General features: G+C 39.7%; 3 protein-coding genes across 3 annotated transcripts; all 3 read left to right on the plus strand.

Moving 5' to 3' along the window:
• The first annotated feature begins 8,085 nt into the window (after positions 1–8,085).
• LOC140531670 (interferon beta-like) lies at positions 8,086–8,759 on the plus strand. The gene has a single exon (XM_072650479.1). It carries the CDS (start codon positions 8,122–8,124, stop codon positions 8,671–8,673), a length of 552 nt encoding a protein of 183 aa, XP_072506580.1. The 5' UTR covers positions 8,086–8,121; the 3' UTR covers positions 8,674–8,759.
• Positions 8,760–15,152: 6,393 nt separating this feature from the next.
• On the plus strand, positions 15,153–15,689 carry LOC140496917 (interferon beta-like). The gene has a single exon (XM_072597336.1). It carries the CDS (start codon positions 15,153–15,155, stop codon positions 15,687–15,689), a length of 537 nt encoding a protein of 178 aa, XP_072453437.1.
• Positions 15,690–22,290: 6,601 nt separating this feature from the next.
• LOC140496919 (interferon beta-like) lies at positions 22,291–22,827 on the plus strand. Its single transcript, XM_072597337.1, has one exon. It carries the CDS (start codon positions 22,291–22,293, stop codon positions 22,825–22,827), a length of 537 nt encoding a protein of 178 aa, XP_072453438.1.

Raw genomic sequence — 22,827 nt, forward strand, 5'->3', positions numbered from 1 at the left:
TGGTCAAACAAGTCATTATGAATTTAACATACAATACTGATGAACTTCTCTGAGCAGCTAAATTTTCACATCATTTTCCATAAGCCCTCATGGCTCACAGTGTCAAAGGCCTTGGTCAGGTCTACAAATGTTGTATATAGACTTCTGTTCTCCTCCTGGCATTTCTCCTGGAGTTGTCAGGAAGGAAACACTATATCAATTGTTCTTCAGTCATTTCTGAAGCCACACTGGCTGTCATGTGTATGCTCATCTTCCATGTGAAGGACCAGCTTATTAAGGAGGACTTTAGCAAAAATTTTGCCAGAAATGACTGAGAGAGATAACTCCCTGTGATTGTGCCAGGACAATCTATTCCTTTTACTCTTATAGAAATGGATAATGAAGGCATCCTAGAACTCCTAAGGGATAACCTCCTCTTGCCATATAACCTGGAAAATTTTAATCAGCTCTTATATGAGCAATGGTCCCCTTACCTTGGAAATCTCAGCTGGATTAGAATCAACATGAGGTGCTTTGCCACATGAAAGGAGCCTAATGGTCCTCCAAACCTCCTCTATAGTTGGAAGTTTAGCTAAGGAGGGAATGACTTCACTCTGTGGTACATGGTCCATAGCCTCAGTCCTGATTGCTGATGGCATGTTGAAAACACTATAGAAGTGTTCAGTCCATCTTTCTAGGATCGTGTCCTTATCACTAATCAATGTGACTCCATCAGCACTGAGTATTTGTGATGCACCACAGGTTTTTGTGCACAAATAGCTTTCAGGGAATCATAAGAGTGCTTGGATTGTTACTATCATCATAAAACTGAATTTCATCTCCCTTCTTCCTGAGCCAGGAATCTTGCATCTCTCAAACTTTGCTGGTACTTTGCTCTTGAAGGAATCAAATGCTGCCTTCTTAGAAGTGGATGAACTATCCTGTAGGTATATCTTGTGGAGCTCTCGTTTTTCATTTAGCAGCTTTTGAATTTCCCCATTGTTTTCATCAAATCCGTGTTTGTGTTTGTGAGTCTTCTGGCCCAGTTAACAAATGCAGTGCTGTGCACCAAATCTCTGAAAGCTGCCTACTCCTTTATTGTTGACTATGCCTTGGCTCAACTTTCTCTCCAAGTCAGCAACAAAATGTTCGTGCTCTGAGAAGTGTTCCAATTTGTTGACATTGATTCTTCTGGTAGTCATTTTGCCTAAGGGGTGGCAAATATTTAACTTGGAATGGATAAGTCTGTGATCAGTCCAGCACTCTGCACCACACATTGCCTTTGACACTCTTACATCTCATCTGTCTCTTCTCCTTACAATCACATAGTCTACTATATGCCAATGTTTGCTGTGAGGGTGCATCCATGAAGTTTTATTGCTTTTAGGAAAATGGAAAACAGTGATAGAGATTAGAAGGTCATGTGATGCACAAATTTTCAGCAGCAAATGACCACTGCTGTTGTTGTTGTTTCCAGCTCCATTCCTCCCTAGGACTCCCTGCCAAGTCTGATATTCTGAGCTTACTCTAGCGTTAAAGTCATAAAGAATTAAAAGCTTTTCCTCTTTTTGGCACATTGATGATAAGGGTCTCTAGGTCTTCATGAAATTTTTCTTTGACCTCATCAGGGTTCTTCACAGTGAGGGCATAGGCACTGATGATGGTGGCATGGCATTTTCCTAAAAATGGCAATCACATTGTCATGAACCTTTCATTCACTCCTATTGACAGGCATACCAGCTTGCTGACTAGATTAGTTTTGATTGCAAAACTCTATCCAGCTTCATGGTACTCCCTTACACAGCAGTCACTCCAGAAAAATGTGTATCCAGCTGCAACTTTAGTAAGCTGGCCTTCATTTGGCAACCTTGTTTCACTCAGGGCTGCTATTAGGATGAGATACCTGGTGACTTCTCTTGCAACAAGAACGGTTTGTCTTTCAGGTCTACTGGATTTTGTGTGGTCTATAATTGTGCTCATGTTTTATATACCAATGGTGAGTGGAATCATCTTTGCAGATGTTTTTGTATATTCTGTACATTTTTTAGTTTTTCGACTGCGTAGTGGAATTCCACACCTGCTGTGATGATCAGGCCAGTGTTGGGTAAGCAGACAATGTTTAGGACACCTTCTCTAGCCCTTTCCTCACACCAGGAGGTGAGTAATGGGATCCTTAAAAGGTTGCTCAGACACCCAGTTGCTTGAAGTACAGATAGACTTCACTACTTGTCCATTTACCTAAAGCAGGACCTTAACACTTCTCACCTGTAGCTTCCTAATTGATCTCCCATATCTCAAGTCTTAAATTCCACAACATTCCTTTAAAACATATTTAAAACTGAGTCTCAGTTTCCTTAAAAATAATTCAGTGCTTTCCTCTCAAATATCCCATAAGGAAGAAAGGGAAGGAGTTACTGTCTTCACTTTCTAGAGAAGAAAATGGAGGTTTGAAAAGCTAATGGGAGACCCCTGTCACATGTGAGCCAAACTAAGGGCCCAGGAAAGAGTTTTATTAATTAGATGATTACTTCCTTCATAGCTCAGGAAGATCAGCATTTTAGTTCATTTGGCTCTGTTCAGTAATCTTGTCACTTGGCCAGCGTGTAAGGACTTGCCATTCTCTATGTCTGTGTTTTCCTCCCATTCTGATCCTGTTTCCTTTTCACTTATTGCATCACCTAGTTGTTATCTTCAGCTTCTGTCCTATGTCAGGAGTGGCTGAATATGTAAATCAACATTGTTTCTTTTACTGATTCTTTCACACCCCAGAGAGAACATCCATCTGATGTCTTATTTTACCTTTGGTTGCTTTACTTTTAGGTAATGGTCAGAAACCAGTAGAGAGTCTAAACACAAATGTAGGCACACTGAGAAGCTAGGGGATGGGAACCAAACAAATGACAAGTAGATCACCTCAAAGGGCAGAAGTAATAAAAGTATAAATAGGCAAAGGCAAGAAAAAATGAAAAGTGCAAGAAGTCTGTCAGAATTGGAAAGAAATCAACTGTGAGTCTTTCCTTTCTCTAAAATTTCCCAGAAACAATTGAAAAGTCCAGTTCATCCTGCTTCATTTTAGAGATGAGAAAATTCTAAGAGGTCTATGGCTTCACTCAAGGTCATACAAATATGTCTAACCATAGTATGAACCACATTCAACCCCAAGGAGATGGGCCAACGCAGTCTCTTTTCATGGAGGAATCCATCTGCTCTGGACACATACATTCTTTGAATGATGTTAAGTCCTGGGAAATTCTGGATTGTAATTAAAGAGGTTAGATTCTAATCCCTCACACTACTGAGTGAATTACACACCTATCCTGAGTAAAAAATTTTAATACTTTGGCTTTCAATTATTCCTAAGGCCTCCCCAAGGAGAGATGTAGAAAACTTTTCACATTACAGCATAAATCAACTATGAGACAGGTATCTATTTCCTGCATATAAAAGAAATGTTAAATCAAAAACACTCAGAATATCCAAAACACTTAACCAGTATGCAGGAATCATTGATAACTGTAATTATACTCCCCCTGGAAAATGATGCTTTAACCTTGTTAGGGCAATTTGTGGGACTGCCAGATAAATATTGTTGCATTTCACCTAAGCTCTGCACTGTCCCCTTAAAGTCCATGTCTACCGTCCAATCAGTACTATCCTCTTCTTGTCTCTGGTCATCTTCTGGTCAGAGATATTTATTTGTCAGCCTAAACTTGCCCTGGTGCATCAGATGGATGATGACGGTTGACTTCTCAACCTCTCTGACTCACAAAGTTACCTCTCAACCTCTATAAGTATATCTCAAGATTAATATTTGATCATCTATTTTGGAAAGAGATCTCAGGGAGGAAAACGCAGAGAGAAACGCCAGCTGAGGTACGTCTAGGTGAGTCCCCTTGCTCTAGCAATCTTGTGGACGGGATCACCAGATTTTTTACGGTAGGGGAGAGTAACCACCTCTCTCCTTCTTCTCATGGGAAGTCTAATGAAAAAGAACTATTTGCCACATGGGATAGTTGAAAAAAGAGAGTGACAGTGGTTGAGTCATTCCCTTTTTTAAGATCTACTAAAGCCACTATCCATTTAGGGTGGCTCTACATATGCCCCCATTTCATAATGAAATACTCTGCATGAAGGACACTTTAGCAAAGCAGTTAATCCAGAGGGACAGAAAGACAAACAGGTTGAAATGGAAACAGGAAAGCCTTAAACTCAACATTAATCTTGCATCTCTTAGGAAGTGTTTTAGTTTGGAAGAAGGAAAGAGATCCTCAAAGTAAACTTCCCTCTATAGCTTTGTCTGCAATCTTACCTTTGTCCTTAACCACTTATCTGCATAAGACCCCAAAAGGAGTCTGGGAAGAATCTTACTGAAAACAGGGAAAGCTTCCCACTTGCTGTCTGGAGGCAATAAACATCAGACCTGAGGCTCTGAGAGAGTCAAAGGGGAGAAGTTTCTTCCAATTCTAGCAAAGTGCCATTATCTACTTAAATAAAGCACTCTATCACCTGACCAAGATGGTAACTGCAGGAGGTGAAAGACTGCAGCTGCCCACATAAGAGTGAGTCCAGGGATTCTGAAAAGAATCTGTTGTCTCACTGACATCACTGGCCAGCAAGTGGCATGCCTCATGCAGTCTGACATCAAGCTGGTGACAGACCAACTTGCCAAGTCCAGTCCAGGGGCAATTAAACCTGGCAAGAAGCCAGCCCAGTATCCAGTAACCTTTTTGACCCAGCTCCATAGCACATAGAGCTCTCTAGCCAAGATATGAGCCCAGCTGTGCTGCCTGTGCAGTGGAGAGGATATGTCCTAGGAGGGGAGCATCAGAACTCTTCACCAGTGCCATACAGATTGAAGTTCAAGAGTTTCCTATGGGGAAAGAAAAGAATTGCCTTGGATAAATATGTTCCCTACACGCATCTCTTCCTCAGTTCAGTGCCTTACTACCATTGTATTTCATGGCTGTGCCTACTCCCTCCAACATGGATTTCATGTGTACTGCTGGGAGAACCCACCAACCAAATCACTGGTGGGAGAAGAAGAGAGACTACCTTGCAACCTCCCTTCTTGCTATGGCATCTGAGTAAAGCCTTTGGTAAAGAAGTGAGTCCATTGGCTCTTTGTTAAGGGGAAACACCAATGGAAACTCCTAAGCCAGTCTTATGGGGACAGTCAACTGTACATACTGAGTCCTGCCATTCTGGCAGCAGTAACAGCTACACTGTGAAGATTCAAATTGCCAATGGCAATGTGAGTTGGGCAAGTGGAAAAAGGAAAAGGTAATAGTAGGAGTGGAAAACAAGGTTTGACTAGTCTTGAGAGGCTCACTAACACACCAGACACACAAATATAACAGACCTCTTTATTGCTTTATGATAGGTAATATATAACCACCTCCATGCATTTCAACAAAGAGTCACCACCCTCTAGAAGTACCAATTCCTTATTAGTAGATGCTTAAGCGTTTGTTTCTAATTAAAATGAATGCTGATAAATTTTAAATTAGAAAAACAATCACAAAAATGTTTCTATGCAGATCTATTAACACGTTATTCTCCCTGACCTGCACTAGTTTAGATTCCAGCTACTTTTTAAGCACATTTGGCAAAGGGAGAAAAGGTTTCTGAATGTCTAGAAAGAAACTCCTTTCAACTTGTGCTTTCAAAATGTGTCTTCTCTTTTGTGGAGACCTCAAAAACTAGCAGAGACTGCTTCAGGGACAGGAAATAAATCTATGACAAAGAGAAACAGAAGAATTAATGATATTCTCCACAAAAAACCACAGAAGCCCCCACAAAGTTTTGAAATGGAAAGAGATAAGTAAAAAAAGAAATTCATCTTAAGGTGCATTTGGGGGGAATTAAATTATTTACGTTAGTCATTATAATAAAAATAAAACTAAATACCCAAGAGACACAATTAGATGTAGGACTTCCACTTTGAAATATCCAATAGGCAGCTGGAGATATACAACAACAGGAATTCAGAAAGGCAGGATTGATGGATTTAGGAGTCATCTGCCTAGAAATGACAATTAAACTCATGTTAACTGGTGAAGTCACTTAGTAGAAGAGAATGAGCAAAGAATAAAAGAGGACCCAGGACAGAATCTCAGGCAACATCCATCTTCGAAGGGATGATATGCAGGATGAACCAGGGAAGGAGGCAGAGAAGGAAAAGTCAGAAAAGAGGGAAAAGCATCAAAGGAGGTCACTGTCACAAAAGGAAGAGTGTCCAAGAGAAGAAGGTGTCAACAGTGTAAAATACTGCAGAGAGGATAACTGAGAAAAAGTCCATTCAATATGGTAATTAAGAGATCGACAGAACCCAGATGGACACAAATATTTATCACACCTTTTCTGTGTGGGAAAAGAACTAGAAATCAAAGAGGTGCTCATCAACTGAGAAAGTGCTGAACAAATTATGGTATATGAATGTGATAGAATACTCCTGCGTGATGATGATTAAAGGGAAGGTGTCAGAGAAACCTGAGGACATAGGAGGGAAAGTGAATAAATTTTTGCTAATGAAAAATAAACAATTTTTATTGCATGTTGAATTGAATCAAAGTACTGTTGTCCCATCCTCCAGTCTCTTTCCATATTACTTCTCCTTTCCAATATGGTTTTGATTAAATATTCTCCACACTATCCTAGAATATGGGTTCTGTTGCTATACATTATATTAACAAACACAGTAGATAGAAGGATTTAGTGATTTTCAATCAATCTGTACTTGTCTTTGTGCATCTATTACATCCACAAAATTCACTCTGTGAATTAATTCAACAAATAGGCATTAAGCACTGACTTAGGAAGGGGACTGGGAGCCATAGTGAGGCAATTGTTCTTTAAGAGAAAGCGGATAGTAGTGATCCTCATTTCCTTTTTCTGCAGTTATTGGATTGGAAGGAAAGAGGAGAGCTCTGTATTTCCAAAAGGCATTTAATGATTTCCTCTCCATAGAACAGTCCTCTCAACACTACAGAGGCACAATGTTACTCTCATCAGAAAGTCTGAGCTGTTGTTCAACATGGATATGGAGCTTATAACCCTAATGAATTGACCAGCCTATCTACAAGTGAGGCTAGTTGTCCTAACCTAGTGAAGAGCTCCCTGGACATTTTCTTTGAGGAATGGACCACATGTAAAGTTGCTGGGACTCATTCAAAACCTTGGCAACCTGGTAAGATTGAATAGAACTTGAGACCTACTTAACATAAACTTTAAGAACACAAAGTCTGCTCCACACCCCATTTTTACCATGATGAAGTGTTGGAATAGAACTGTAATGAATTTCATAGCAATGAAAGGAGGATCATTGATGGTAGATGGTTATATGCAAGAGAAATCATAAGGACTAGTGACATGTCAAGTTTTCTGAATACAAACAATATCTATTATGAATAATAAAATAGCTAGTACTCATGTAGCCCCAAAGAGTTTTACAAATTTTGTCTTAGCTTATGCTCACAACACTCCTCACACGTAAGTGTTACTATTATCCTCCTTTTACAGATGAGGAAACTGAGGCAGACAGAGGCTTAGTGACTTGCCAAGGGTCACCTCAACAGAAAGCATCTGAAGCCAAATTTAAAGTCACATCTTCTTGTCTCCAGATCCAGTATTCAATTCTGCAGCTAACTCCATAATCAAATGGTTTTGAGATAAAAGGGTTAATGGCAAATTCATTAGCAATAAAATTGATGATTGCTATAAACCAATAATTTTATGGAAGAAGCCATAGAAAAAGGTTAACCTTGCTCTGCTAAAAGAACTATTCTATATTCTAAAAAGTCTTTCTGTCATATAGATTTTCATTTAGGAGAGAAAGTTGGTTCTCATAATTAGTTCCTTTTCTATTATTAAATGCACAGTGAAAGTCTTGTGGTTTTGTGGTCTACTTATGTATAAAGCACACAGGTCAATTTCTTTCTAAGCACCTAAAAGAAAAGAGAAACATAGTAGCAAAATGTAGATGACACAATGAAAGGGAAAATGAGACCTGAAAAGTGGGAAATTCCTGTGTTCAAGAAAATTATGGATGGCATCACTCAATAAATAGCTGAAACCCACAGAGGAAAACCATTCACACTGAAGATCTTGGAAGAGTCAACACAGCCAGGTCCTTACAAGTTCACCATGGTCAACAGCAGTATGTTACAACTGGTCCTTCTCCTGCTCCTCTCTGCTGCTGTCTCTTCTGACCAGTATGATTCACTTCGCTTCCATCAAAGAAGAACCAATCACAGGAGTTTGAGTCTCCTGAAGGAAATGATTGGAGAAATTCATCCAGAATGTCTACAGGAGGGAGTGGACTTCAGGATCCCTCAGGAGATTGTACAGCCCAAGCAGTGCCAAAAGAAGAATGCAACCAAGGTCATCCTTGAGTTGTTGCAGCATATCTACACCCTATTTAGCAGGAAAAAGACCAGCCCTGGTGAGAATAAGACCGTCATTGACGCATTCCTCAAAGGAATTGATCAGCAAATGGTGCATCTGGAAGAGGCTTTGAAAGTCAATAGCACCTGGGGAACAGCAGAGAGCATCTTGCCTCTCAACAATTATTATCAAGGAATAATGAACTATCTGGAAAGGAAAGAGTACTCCAGCTGTGCCTGGAAGAGAGTCCAGGTGGAAATCAGAAAGAATATTGTCTTCCTCATCAAATGGACAGAATGTCTCAAAAACTGAAGGATCTGGAGTTTTCCCTTCAGAAACTAGACTGCTCACAAATGTTACAGGTGTTCCTAAAACCAACTGCTGCTGCTTGGAATACGTGCCATCCAACATATTGGACTTGACATGAAATCTAGACAGTTTTGCAGTTTTTTCTTTATTTTTCAAACATTTATTTATTTATTCATTCAAGAGATCAGTTTAAGGTTTGTTTTTTTTTTTTTTTACCTTGGAACAATAAATTATTTTTTAATCTCATGTGTTCACTTGCCTTTTCAATTCAATTCATTTCTTCACTAAGTTTAAAAATACTATTGTAGCAGCTGTTGTGCACCTGGCACAATGCTTCTATATCTTTTTTCTAATTCAGTAATTTCTTACTCATTAAGTTTCTCCTTTTTCTGGAGTTCTTCATTTTGTATTTGCGTTTTCACAAAAAGGAAGGAGAGCTAAGAATTTAGAAAGCAAAGTCAGAGGAAGTTCTTTCTGAATTTGCCCTGACACATTTGGGTTTAGACAGCTTTAAAATGCATATCTACATTTTAAAATGTAAGACAAGATCCTTGCCCTCAGGGGGCTTCTAGTCAAGCGAAACCCTCTCCCCTCCTCAACCCCTCCTACCGCTTTCCACACCTTCTTTTTACTAGTTGAAAATATGGTCCTTCCCTTCAGGATCTCTCATGTGTGCAAGTTGCTGTGAAAAGAAAGGGTTGTTATAATAAATGGAAGGCTTTAGGTGGGGAGTTCCTTCACTGACATTCTTCCTTCTGTGTCATATTACTCACCTTTCATAACATTCAGTTTAGGAGTTTATGGAGATGTCTTTTCCTCACAAAGTTACAGTTTCAAACCTCCTACTCTTAGATTTCATGAATTTTTGTCTTTCCTGATCAAATTTCATTGCAGAGAATAGGCTCCTCTGCTCACTCTACATCTTCCCTCTCTCGTGGAGGGGAAACTACCATTAATGGTCCTCTTGGACCATTAATGGCTACTTACTTTCCTAGCTCTTTGGTCACACACAGGGGAGATGCTGTGTCTTGGTTTTGTGTCTCACCAGCCTCACCCATTGTCACCTCTGCCTTCCTGTTCTGGTTTTCTGCTCCACTTATGCCTGACATGCATCAGGAATCTCTTCCATCTTCTCAATGAATCATTAACACAGAGACCTGGATGGTCCACACACTACCTGTGCTCTCTCCTGGTGCCCTGCTACAGCTCCCATTACCATCATGGGCCCTTGGTAACACTGGGTGAAAATGCCTATTTGGTGCCATTTAGTTATTTTCTGAACACGTGTTTCTAGAGGAAATCCACAAGAATTATGAACTGAGGATGGTAGACAACATACTTTCTACTTCAATTCAGCTCAATTTCACCAACTCTGACCTGAATCTATGAGTTAAGTTTGCTTCCCCAAACCCTCTGATTTCTTTTTGTACTCAAAAAAGAAAGAAAGAAAGAATTTGATGGGAAAAACAAAGCAAAACAAAGTAATGCATCTAATTCAATCTGTAGTCTTGCAGGCATATTTATGTACCCCTCATGTAATATGAAATGTACTAATAGAATTTTTAAAAGAATTGACTCCTTGTATGAAATTCCCTAGTTTAGAATGTCATGAGAAAGTTTCAGTCAGTCACCATCTTAATGCAAGTTCAATGTGAAGGAACTGGGTCCTGAGAATGTGAGAAAGGATGAGAAATAATCACTTAGAATTATCCTTAAATGCACAAATTGTCATAGTGTTTTTACCTTTGGGGGTTACAAACAAACAAAGAAACTTCTAGGGTCTATTGAGGTGAACCACTCTTAAGTGACTCGTACAAATGCCATCTTTTGCATTAAATGGTGAATGTTGTTGATTCAGGAAATTTACTCCCTAAAGTTGACTGAAGGTCCTTCAGTCTTTGTTGAAATCCCAAGTACATTTGTCTAGTCTTTAAGCAACACATGACAACTACAACCAGTAGATGGCAGCATCATTTCAATCAACTATGCACTGGTTTTTGTAGACCCTTGGCCTCACATGGAATAAGAAACTTTAGGTGGGAATTGACTATTCCAGCAAGGAACATGGGATCATTTGGAGGGTGGGAAGATTCTTTAAATTTCACCCTGTTCTGGTGGTCTTGTCTCCAAGAAGAAACATTCCCCTGAAATCCTGAAACATTCCCCCATGTCATTCCTTCTCACCTCTGGCCCTCCTGGGATGCACAGGGCACTGGCTTCTCAGGGCTTATTGATGTGACCAAGACACCCACTGTAGCTATGAAAGCATCTTCAAACTCTGTCTGCCCTGACTTCCATCACTCCCTGGCTACAGCAGACACTCCTCAGTATCTGAAGCAATCCCCAGTGAGGATGTCCACACACACAATTTTCTTCCTTCCTTCCTTCCTTCCTTGCTTCCTTTTTTCCTTTCTTTCTGTGAAAACAGTGGACCACCATCGATGTATTATGATTACATTATCTCCTCCTTCAGGGACAAGCTAGGAAGCCAAAAGAAACAATTTTTTTCATGAGAAAAAGTGGACAGGAATGGATCAATTGTGATTACCTTATCTCTTCCTCTCTCAAATCCTGTGAACACATCCCTCTTCAAAACTTCTCCACCAGGGCCAAAATTTTGACGTTAATTCATGACTCCAAAACCTGACTTTCCTCCATGCCGTATGCCCAACCAGTTACCAAACCATGTCATTTCTTACATCACAGTATGTCTCATATATGTCTCTACTCTACTTATCCAGCTACTTCTAGAAGACACTATTGCAATAAATTCCTAATGACTTTCTCTGCCTCCAGTTTGCCCGAATGTCATCCATGCATTTTCCTCAAGCACTGACCATGTCACTATCCTGATCAATAAATGTCAGTGATTCCCTAATGTCTCTAGGATGAAACATTATTTTACTTTTACTTTATTCTTTTTTATTTGTATTGCTGTCTGCCCTGAAAATCCATAATATCTATGTATGTATGTATACATATTTTTTTTTCTTCTTTGGAGGAAGGAGGAATATGAGTATGGAATATTCCATGTCAAATCAGAATCAGTTAATTTCTTGATTAACCTTGGTAAACTTTTCTCTTTTTTGTTTATAATAAAATAACAATAACAAGCACCATTGACATGGCATCTACTATATTCCAGCCATTGGCTAAGGATTTTGGATGTATAATTTCATTTTCATCCTTACAACTATTCTGGGAGGAAGATGCTATTATGAGGCAAACCGAGGATAAGCAATTTGTCCAAGGTTATGTAGCTTTCAAGAGTCTCACGAAAAATTTGAACTCAGGTCTTCCTGACTCCAGGCCTAGCACTCTATCCATTGTGCCACCTAGATGCCTCTGTTACAAAGGACAGCTCACTAAGGTGAGGGAAGGTAATACTTTGTTTTTCCTTCAGAAACAGACAGATACACACACACACAGACATATGTATGTATACATGCATTTACATATTTATAAATAAAGGTGATAAAAATGTAAATAAATGTTAGTTCTAAAAGTGGGTTGTATTTTGGAAGGTAATGTGTGAAAACTTGAACGGTTCCGGACCGGGGACAGAGTTCTGCATCCTCATTATGAAGAACCTCTTTTCCTGCTCCTACATGTTGCCCCCTAAGCTTCCATAACATCAAAAGATCATATTACTATTGCTTTGGAGACATTGCTATCAAGGTCCCTTTGAGACCATCTACTCCAACACCCTCATTTTACAGATGAGGAAACTCAGGCTTAGAAAGGTGAAGTGATTTTCCCATGGTCACCTAGGGAAGAAGTGCTAGAGACACGATTGGACACAGATCCTCCAACCACAAAGACAATCTTCCTTTCACTGAAACCCAGTGAGACTATGGGGGTGCACGCTAAACATGATAAAAATGAAAGCAGAAAAAGTGATTTTCCCTTCTGGCCACTTGTTCCCCCTCCACAAAATCTTCGAAAGCTCAAGTGATGAAACAGATCAAAAGGAAACTGAAAGCACATTAAATGTGATGAAAATGGAAGCAGAAAAACGGGTCTCCCTACTGAACAAAAGGAAATTCAGCTCAGTACAGTACAATGCGATGATGTCACCAACTGAGAATGTGGATTGGAGCTAAGACAAGCCACAAGCCAAGAGTACGACCACGGGAGATGCAGTAGATTCTAAGTGACAACAAAAATTGTCAAATCTGTCCTCTCCTACAATCTAAGCTACCCCAAAGCAGGCCTTCAATAGATCCCCCACAACAGTAGTGGCACCCTGTTTTCCATGTTAACAACTCATAAAGGGAAATCCATGAGATTGAAATTGCCCAGTTTTACTCTGCCTTATAGACAAAATAAAAATTATTTTTATTTATTAAAAATTATTAAAAAGTCTCTTGGACGTTTATTGTTAAAAGTCATCCTTGATTCAAATGAAGATATAGTCATACCTATGTTATTTTTGATCCAATTTTGTCTGTCCCATACAACAGGCCTGAATCACAGAATATGAGTGGTAGAAGGGGCCGAGTATCTCAGAAATTATTTCAGTTCAATAATTCAGTTCAAACACCTAATATTCGATAATAGTATGTGCTTAGGTTCAGATACACACACAGAGAGCTGTCTGTTATAGGCACGGTACAGTGGAAGGAAGAAGACAGAGAAGGTATCACAGAAGAAGTCACAGTTGGGCACTGAACATGCAAATGCCAAGAGACAGAGGAAAGCACTGCAGACACACAGCTACAAGGATGTAGGAGATGGCAGGATGAGACTAAAGTAGTCAGATTTGGACCCAAAAGGAGTTAGAATACTTAGCACCTGAGTATTTTGCAGCAAGTCACTTAAATCTCTGAGAATCTTGGGTTTTCATCAATAAAATCAAAATAATATTAGTTTCCTGTGTGTTCACAAGACTTTGCAGAAGTATTTTGTAAACCTTAAATTGTTGCATACATATAAATTATTGCTATTATTGCAATTATCACGACACGATGGGCAAAGGTGGAGGAGGACCTGAACTTTGGTGGGTTCAGTAGTGAGGAAAAGGATGGGCAGGTGGAAGGAGCAATTCCATAGGTGATGCTGATGAGCTTCTGTAACTGACCACACTTTCACCACCATGTGCTAGATTCTGGCGAGATACAAGATTGCCAGAATAGATCTAGTGCTGAATTTAGGGGCCCTTTTACAAGTAAATCCAATGATGATTTTTTTATGGCATCTTCTAAAACCAATGTGGAACGTAAGAGGAGAGCTCTGTAATTCCAAAAGGCATGTAATGATTTCCCCTCCATAGAACTGTCCTGTCGACACGACATAGACACGATGTCACTCTCATCAAAAAGTCTGGGTAGTTGTTCCAGATGGATATGGAGCTTATAACCCTAATGAATTGTCCAGCCTATCTGAAAGTGAGCCTAGTTGTAGATACAAAAGTGACATGTGCCAACCTAGTGAAGAGCTCCCTGGACATTTTCTTTGAGGAATGGACCACACACAAAGTTGCTGGGACTCCTTCAAAGCCTTGGCAACCTGGTAAGACTGAATAGAGCTTGAGACCTACTTCACATAATCTTTAAGAACACAAGGTCTGCTCCACACCCCATTTTTACCATGATGAAGTGTTGGAATAGAACTGTAGTGAATTTCATAGCAATGAAAGGAGGATCATTGATGGTAGACGGTTATCTGCAAGAGAAATCATAAGGACTAGTGACATGTCAAGTTTTCTGAATACAAACAATATCTATTATGAATAATAAAATAGCTAGCACTCATCTAGCCCCAATGAGTTTTACAAATTTTGTCTTAGTTTATGCTCACAACACTCCTCACATGTAGCTGTTACTATTATCCCCATTTTACAGATAAGCAAACTGAGGCAGATAGAGCCTTAGTGACTTGCCAAGGGTCACCTCAACAGAAAGTATCCGAGGCCAAGTTTGTAGTCAGGTCTTCCTGGCTCCAGGTCCAGTTTTCAATTCTCCAGCTGCCTCTTTGATTAAATTGTTTTAAGATAAAAGGGTTAATTGCTAATTAAGGAGGAATAAAATGGAAGATTGCTATAAGCCAATAATTTTATGGAAGAAGCCAAAGAAAAAGGCTAACTTTGCTCTACTAAAAGAACTACTCTGTAGTCTGGACAGTCTTTTGGTCATATAGGCTTTCATTTAGGAGAGAAAGTTGATTCTGACAATTAGTTCCTTTTCTACTATTCAATGCCCACTGAAAGTCTTGCGGTTTTGTGGTCTACTTGTGTGTACAGCACACAGGTCAATTTCTTTCTAAGCACCTAAGAGAAAACAGCAACATAGTAGCAAAATGTAGATGACACAATGAAAGCGAAAATGAGAACTGAAAAGTGGGAAATTCCTGTGTTCAAGAAAATTGTGGATGGCATCTCTCAATAAATAGCTGACACCCATAGAGGAAAGCCATTCACACTGCAGACCTTGGAAGAGTCAACACAGCCACCTCCTTACAAATTCGCCCTGGCCAATAGCACCATGGTACAACTGGTCCTTCTCCTGTTCCTTTCTGCTGCTGTCTCTTCTGACCAGTATGATTCACTTCGCTTCCATCAAAGAAGAACCAATCACAGGAGTTTGAGTCTCCTGAAGGAAATGATTGGAAAAATTCATCCAGAATGTCTACAGGAGGGAATGGACTTCAAGATCCCTCAGGAGATTGTACAGCCCAAGCAATGCCAAAAGGAGAATGCCACCATGGTCATCCATGAGATGCTCCAGCATATCTTCAGCCTGTTTAGCAGCAAAAATGCCAGCCCTGGTGTGGATGAGACCATCACTGAGGCATTCCTCGATGGAATCGATCAGCAAATGGTACATCTGGAAAAGACTTTGAAGGTCAATAGCACCTGGTTGACTGCAGACAGCATCTTGCCTCTCAACAATTATTATCAAGGAATAATGAACTATCTGGAAAGCAAAGAGTACTGCAGCTGTGCCTGGAAGAGAGTCCAGGTGGAAATCAGGAAGAATTTTCTCTTCCTCTTCAAATGGACAGAATGTCTCAGAAACTGAAAGATCTGGAGATTTCCCTTCAGAAACTAGACAGTGCGTACAAACGTTACAGGTGTTCCTAAAACCAACTGCTGCTGCTGGGAATAGGTGCCATCCAACGTATTGGACTTGACATGAAATCTGGACAGTTTTGCAGTTTTGTTTATTTTTCAAATAGTCATTTATTTATTTATCCATGTATTCATCCATCCATCCATTCATCCATCCATCCATCCATCCATCCATCCATCCATCCATCCATCCATTTATTTATTTATTTATTTATTTATTTATTTATTTATTTGAGACATGTATTTATGGGTATTTTTTTACCTTTGAACAATAAATTATTTTTTAATCTCATGTGTTCACTTGCCTTTTCAACTCCATTCATTTCTTCACTAAGTTTAAAAATAGTAATTTAGCCGTTGTCGTGCACTAGGCACAATGCTTCTGTATCTTTTTTCTAATTCAGTAATTTCTTACTCATTAAATTTCTCCTTTTTCTGGAGTTCTTCATTTTATTTTGGGGTTTTCAGAAAAAGAAAGAAGAGCTAAGAATTTAGAAAGCAAAGTCAGAGGAAGCTCTTTCTGAATTTGCCCTGACATATTTGGCTTCAGAGAGCTTTAAAATGCATATCTACATTTTAAAATATAAGACAAGGCCCTTGCCCTCAGGGAGCTTCTAGTCAAGGGAAACACTCTCCCCTCCCCAACCCCTCCTACCCCTTTCCACACCTTCTTTTTACTAGTTGAAAATATGGTCCTTCCCTTCAGGATCTCTCATGTGTGCAAGATGCTGTGAAAAGAAAGGGTTGCTATAATAAATGGAAGGCTTTAGGTGGGGAGTTCCTTCACTGACATTCTTCCTTCTGTGTCATATTACTCACCTTTCATAACATTCAGTTTAGGAGTTTATGGAGATGTCTTTTCCTCACAAAGTTTCAGTGTCAAACCTCCTACTTTTAGATTTTGAGAATTTTTGTCTTTCCTGATCAAATTTCATTGCAGAGAATAGGCTCCTCTGCTCACTCTACATCTTCCCTCTCTCGTGGAGGGGAAACTACCATTAATGGTCCTCTTGGACCATTAATGGCTACTTACTTTCCTAGCTCTTTGGTCACACACAGGGGAGATGCTGTGTCTTGGTTTTGTGTCTCACCAGCCTCACCCATTGTCACCTCTGCCTTCCTGTTCTGGTTTGATGCTCCACTTATGCCTGACATGCATCAGGAATCTCTTCCATCTTCTCAATGAATCATTAACACAGAGACCTGGATGGTCCACACACTACCTGTGCTCTCTCCTGGTGCCCTGCTACAGCTCCCATTACCATCATGGGCCCTTGGTAACACTGGGTGAAAATGCCTATTTGGTGCCATTTAGTTATTTTCTGAACACGTGTTTCTAGAGGAAATCCACAAGAATTATGAACTGAGGATGGTAGACAACATACTTTCTACTTCAATTCAGCTCAATTTCACCAACTCTGACCTGAATCTATGAGTTAAGTTTGCTTCCCCAAACCCTCTGATTTCTTTTTGTACTCAAAAAAGAAAGAAAGAAAGAATTTGATGGGAAAAACAAAGCAAAACAAAGTAATGCATCTAATTCAATCTGTAGTCTTGCAGGCATATTTATCTACCCCTCATGTAATATGAAATGTACTAATAGAATTTTTAAAAGAATTGACTCCTTGTATGAAATTCCCTAGTTTAGAATGTCATGAGAAAGTTTCAGTCAGTCACCATCTTAATGCAAGTTCAATGTGAAGGAACTGGGTCCTGAGAATGTGAGAAAGGATGAGAAATAATCACTTAGAATTATCCTTAAATGCACAAATTGTCATAGTGTTTTACCTTTGGGGGTTACAAACAAACAAAGAAACTTCTAGGGTCTATTGAGGTGAACCACTCTTAAGTGACTCGTACAAATGACATCTTTTGCATTAAATGGTGAATGTTGTTGATTCAGGAAATTTACTCCCTAAAGTTGACTGAAGGTCCTTCAGTCTTTGTTGAAATCCCAAGTACATTTGTCTAGTCTTTAAGCAACACATGACAACTACAACCAGTAGATGGCAGCATCATTTCAATCAACTATGCACTGGTTTTTGTAGACCCTTGGCCTCACATGGAATAAGAAACTTTAGGTGGGAATTGACTATTCCAGCAAGGAACATGGGATCATTTGGAGGGTGGGAAGATTCTTTAAATTTCACCCTGTTCTGGTGGTCTTGTCTCCAAGAAGAAACATTCCCCTGAAATCCTGAAACATTCCCCCATGTCATTCCTTCTCACCTCTGGCCCTCCTGGGATGCACAGGGCACTGGCTTCTCAGGGCTTACTGATGTGACCAAGACACCCACTGTAGCTATGAAAGCATCTTCAAACTCTGTCTGCCCTGACTTCCATCACTCCCTGGCTACAGCAGACACTCCTCAGTATCTGAAGCAATCCCCAGTGAGGATGTCCACACACACAATTTTCTTCCTTCCTTCCTTCCTTCCTTCCTTCCTTCCTTCCTTCCTTCCTTGCTTCCTTTTTTCCTTTCTTTCTGTGAAAACAGTGGACCACCATCGATGTATTATGATTACATTATCTCCTCCTTCAGGGACAAGCTAGGAAGCCAAAAGAAACAATTTTTTTCATGAGAAAAAGTGGACAGGAATGGATCAATTGTGATTACCTTATCTCTTCCTCTCTCAAATCCTGTGAACACATCCCTCTTCAAAACTTCTCCACCAGGGCCAAAATTTTGACGTTAATTCATGACTCCAAAACCTGACTTTCCTCCATGCCGTATGCCCAACCAGTTACCAAACCATGTCATTTCTTACATCACAGTATGTCTCATATATGTCTCTACTCTACTTATCCAGCTACTTCTAGAAGACACTATTGCAATAAATTCCTAATGACTTTCTCTGCCTCCAGTTTGCCCGAATGTCATCCATGCATTTTCCTCAAGCACTGACCATGTCACTATCCTGATCAATAAATGTCAGTGATTCCCTAATGTCTCTAGGATGAAACATTATTTTACTTTTACTTTATTCTTTTTTATTTGTATTGCTGTCTGCCCTGAAAATCCATAATATCTATGTATGTATGTATACATATTTTTTTTTCTTCTTTGGAGGAAGGAGGAATATGAGTATGGAATATTCCATGTCAAATCAGAATCAGTTAATTTCTTGATTAACCTTGGTAAACTTTTCTCTTTTTTGTTTATAATAAAATAACAATAACAAGCACCATTGACATGGCATCTACTATATTCCAGCCATTGGCTAAGGATTTTGGATGTATAATTTCATTTTCATCCTTACAACTATTCTGGGAGGAAGATGCTATTATGAGGCAAACCGAGGATAAGCAATTTGTCCAAGGTTATGTAGCTTTCAAGAGTCTCACGAAAAATTTGAACTCAGGTCTTCCTGACTCCAGGCCTAGCACTCTATCCATTGTGCCACCTAGATGCCTCTGTTACAAAGGACAGCTCACTAAGGTGAGGGAAGGTAATACTTTGTTTTTCCTTCAGAAACAGACAGATACACACACACACAGACATATGTATGTATACATGCATTTACATATTTATAAATAAAGGTGATAAAAATGTAAATAAATGTTAGTTCTAAAAGTGGGTTGTATTTTGGAAGGTAATGTGTGAAAACTTGAACGGTTCCGGACCGGGGACAGAGTTCTGCATCCTCATTATGAAGAACCTCTTTTCCTGCTCCTACATGTTGCCCCCTAAGCTTCCATAACATCAAAAGATCATATTACTATTGCTTTGGAGACATTGCTATCAAGGTCCCTTTGAGACCATCTACTCCAACACCCTCATTTTACAGATGAGGAAACTCAGGCTTAGAAAGGTGAAGTGATTTTCCCATGGTCACCTAGGGAAGAAGTGCTAGAGACACGATTGGACACAGATCCTCCAACCACAAAGACAATCTTCCTTTCACTGAAACCCAGTGAGACTATGGGGGTGCACGCTAAACATGATAAAAATGAAAGCAGAAAAAGTGATTTTCCCTTCTGGCCACTTGTTCCCCCTCCACAAAATCTTCGAAAGCTCAAGTGATGAAACAGATCAAAAGGAAACTGAAAGCACATTAAATGTGATGAAAATGGAAGCAGAAAAACGGGTCTCCCTACTGAACAAAAGGAAATTCAGCTCAGTACAGTACAATGCGATGATGTCACCAACTGAGAATGTGGATTGGAGCTAAGACAAGCCACAAGCCAAGAGTACGACCACGGGAGATGCAGTAGATTCTAAGTGACAACAAAAATTGTCAAATCTGTCCTCTCCTACAATCTAAGCTACCCCAAAGCAGGCCTTCAATAGATCCCCCACAACAGTAGTGGCACCCTGTTTTCCATGTTAACAACTCATAAAGGGAAATCCATGAGATTGAAATTGCCCAGTTTTACTCTGCCTTATAGACAAAATAAAAATTATTTTTATTTATTAAAAATTATTAAAAAGTCTCTTGGACGTTTATTGTTAAAAGTCATCCTTGATTCAAATGAAGATATAGTCATACCTATGTTATTTTTGATCCAATTTTGTCTGTCCCATACAACAGGCCTGAATCACAGAATATGAGTGGTAGAAGGGGCCGAGTATCTCAGAAATTATTTCAGTTCAATAATTCAGTTCAAACACCTAATATTCGATAATAGTATGTGCTTAGGTTCAGATACACACACAGAGAGCTGTCTGTTATAGGCACGGTACAGTGGAAGGAAGAAGACAGAGAAGGTATCACAGAAGAAGTCACAGTTGGGCACTGAACATGCAAATGCCAAGAGACAGAGGAAAGCACTGCAGACACACAGCTACAAGGATGTAGGAGATGGCAGGATGAGACTAAAGTAGTCAGATTTGGACCCAAAAGGAGTTAGAATACTTAGCACCTGAGTATTTTGCAGCAAGTCACTTAAATCTCTGAGAATCTTGGGTTTTCATCAATAAAATCAAAATAATATTAGTTTCCTGTGTGTTCACAAGACTTTGCAGAAGTATTTTGTAAACCTTAAATTGTTGCATACATATAAATTATTGCTATTATTGCAATTATCACGACACGATGGGCAAAGGTGGAGGAGGACCTGAACTTTGGTGGGTTCAGTAGTGAGGAAAAGGATGGGCAGGTGGAAGGAGCAATTCCATAGGTGATGCTGATGAGCTTCTGTAACTGACCACACTTTCACCACCATGTGCTAGATTCTGGCGAGATACAAGATTGCCAGAATAGATCTAGTGCTGAATTTAGGGGCCCTTTTACAAGTAAATCCAATGATGATTTTTTTATGGCATCTTCTAAAACCAATGTGGAACGTAAGAGGAGAGCTCTGTAATTCCAAAAGGCATGTAATGATTTCCCCTCCATAGAACTGTCCTGTCGACACGACATAGACACGATGTCACTCTCATCAAAAAGTCTGGGTAGTTGTTCCAGATGGATATGGAGCTTATAACCCTAATGAATTGTCCAGCCTATCTGAAAGTGAGCCTAGTTGTAGATACAAAAGTGACATGTGCCAACCTAGTGAAGAGCTCCCTGGACATTTTCTTTGAGGAATGGACCACACACAAAGTTGCTGGGACTCCTTCAAAGCCTTGGCAACCTGGTAAGACTGAATAGAGCTTGAGACCTACTTCACATAATCTTTAAGAACACAAGGTCTGCTCCACACCCCATTTTTACCATGATGAAGTGTTGGAATAGAACTGTAGTGAATTTCATAGCAATGAAAGGAGGATCATTGATGGTAGACGGTTATCTGCAAGAGAAATCATAAGGACTAGTGACATGTCAAGTTTTCTGAATACAAACAATATCTATTATGAATAATAAAATAGCTAGCACTCATCTAGCCCCAATGAGTTTTACAAATTTTGTCTTAGTTTATGCTCACAACACTCCTCACATGTAGCTGTTACTATTATCCCCATTTTACAGATAAGCAAACTGAGGCAGATAGAGCCTTAGTGACTTGCCAAGGGTCACCTCAACAGAAAGTATCCGAGGCCAAGTTTGTAGTCAGGTCTTCCTGGCTCCAGGTCCAGTTTTCAATTCTCCAGCTGCCTCTTTGATTAAATTGTTTTAAGATAAAAGGGTTAATTGCTAATTAAGGAGGAATAAAATGGAAGATTGCTATAAGCCAATAATTTTATGGAAGAAGCCAAAGAAAAAGGCTAACTTTGCTCTACTAAAAGAACTACTCTGTAGTCTGGACAGTCTTTTGGTCATATAGGCTTTCATTTAGGAGAGAAAGTTGATTCTGACAATTAGTTCCTTTTCTACTATTCAATGCCCACTGAAAGTCTTGCGGTTTTGTGGTCTACTTGTGTGTACAGCACACAGGTCAATTTCTTTCTAAGCACCTAAGAGAAAACAGCAACATAGTAGCAAAATGTAGATGACACAATGAAAGCGAAAATGAGAACTGAAAAGTGGGAAATTCCTGTGTTCAAGAAAATTGTGGATGGCATCTCTCAATAAATAGCTGACACCCATAGAGGAAAGCCATTCACACTGCAGACCTTGGAAGAGTCAACACAGCCACCTCCTTACAAATTCGCCCTGGCCAATAGCACCATGGTACAACTGGTCCTTCTCCTGTTCCTTTCTGCTGCTGTCTCTTCTGACCAGTATGATTCACTTCGCTTCCATCAAAGAAGAACCAATCACAGGAGTTTGAGTCTCCTGAAGGAAATGATTGGAAAAATTCATCCAGAATGTCTACAGGAGGGAATGGACTTCAAGATCCCTCAGGAGATTGTACAGCCCAAGCAATGCCAAAAGGAGAATGCCACCATGGTCATCCATGAGATGCTCCAGCATATCTTCAGCCTGTTTAGCAGCAAAAATGCCAGCCCTGGTGTGGATGAGACCATCACTGAGGCATTCCTCGATGGAATCGATCAGCAAATGGTACATCTGGAAAAGACTTTGAAGGTCAATAGCACCTGGTTGACTGCAGACAGCATCTTGCCTCTCAACAATTATTATCAAGGAATAATGAACTATCTGGAAAGCAAAGAGTACTGCAGCTGTGCCTGGAAGAGAGTCCAGGTGGAAATCAGGAAGAATTTTCTCTTCCTCTTCAAATGGACAGAATGTCTCAGAAACTGA

The sequence above is a fragment of the Notamacropus eugenii genome, chromosome 3 (genome assembly GCF_028372415.1).
Source record: "Notamacropus eugenii isolate mMacEug1 chromosome 3, mMacEug1.pri_v2, whole genome shotgun sequence".
Taxonomy (NCBI): Eukaryota; Metazoa; Chordata; class Mammalia; order Diprotodontia; family Macropodidae; genus Notamacropus; species Notamacropus eugenii.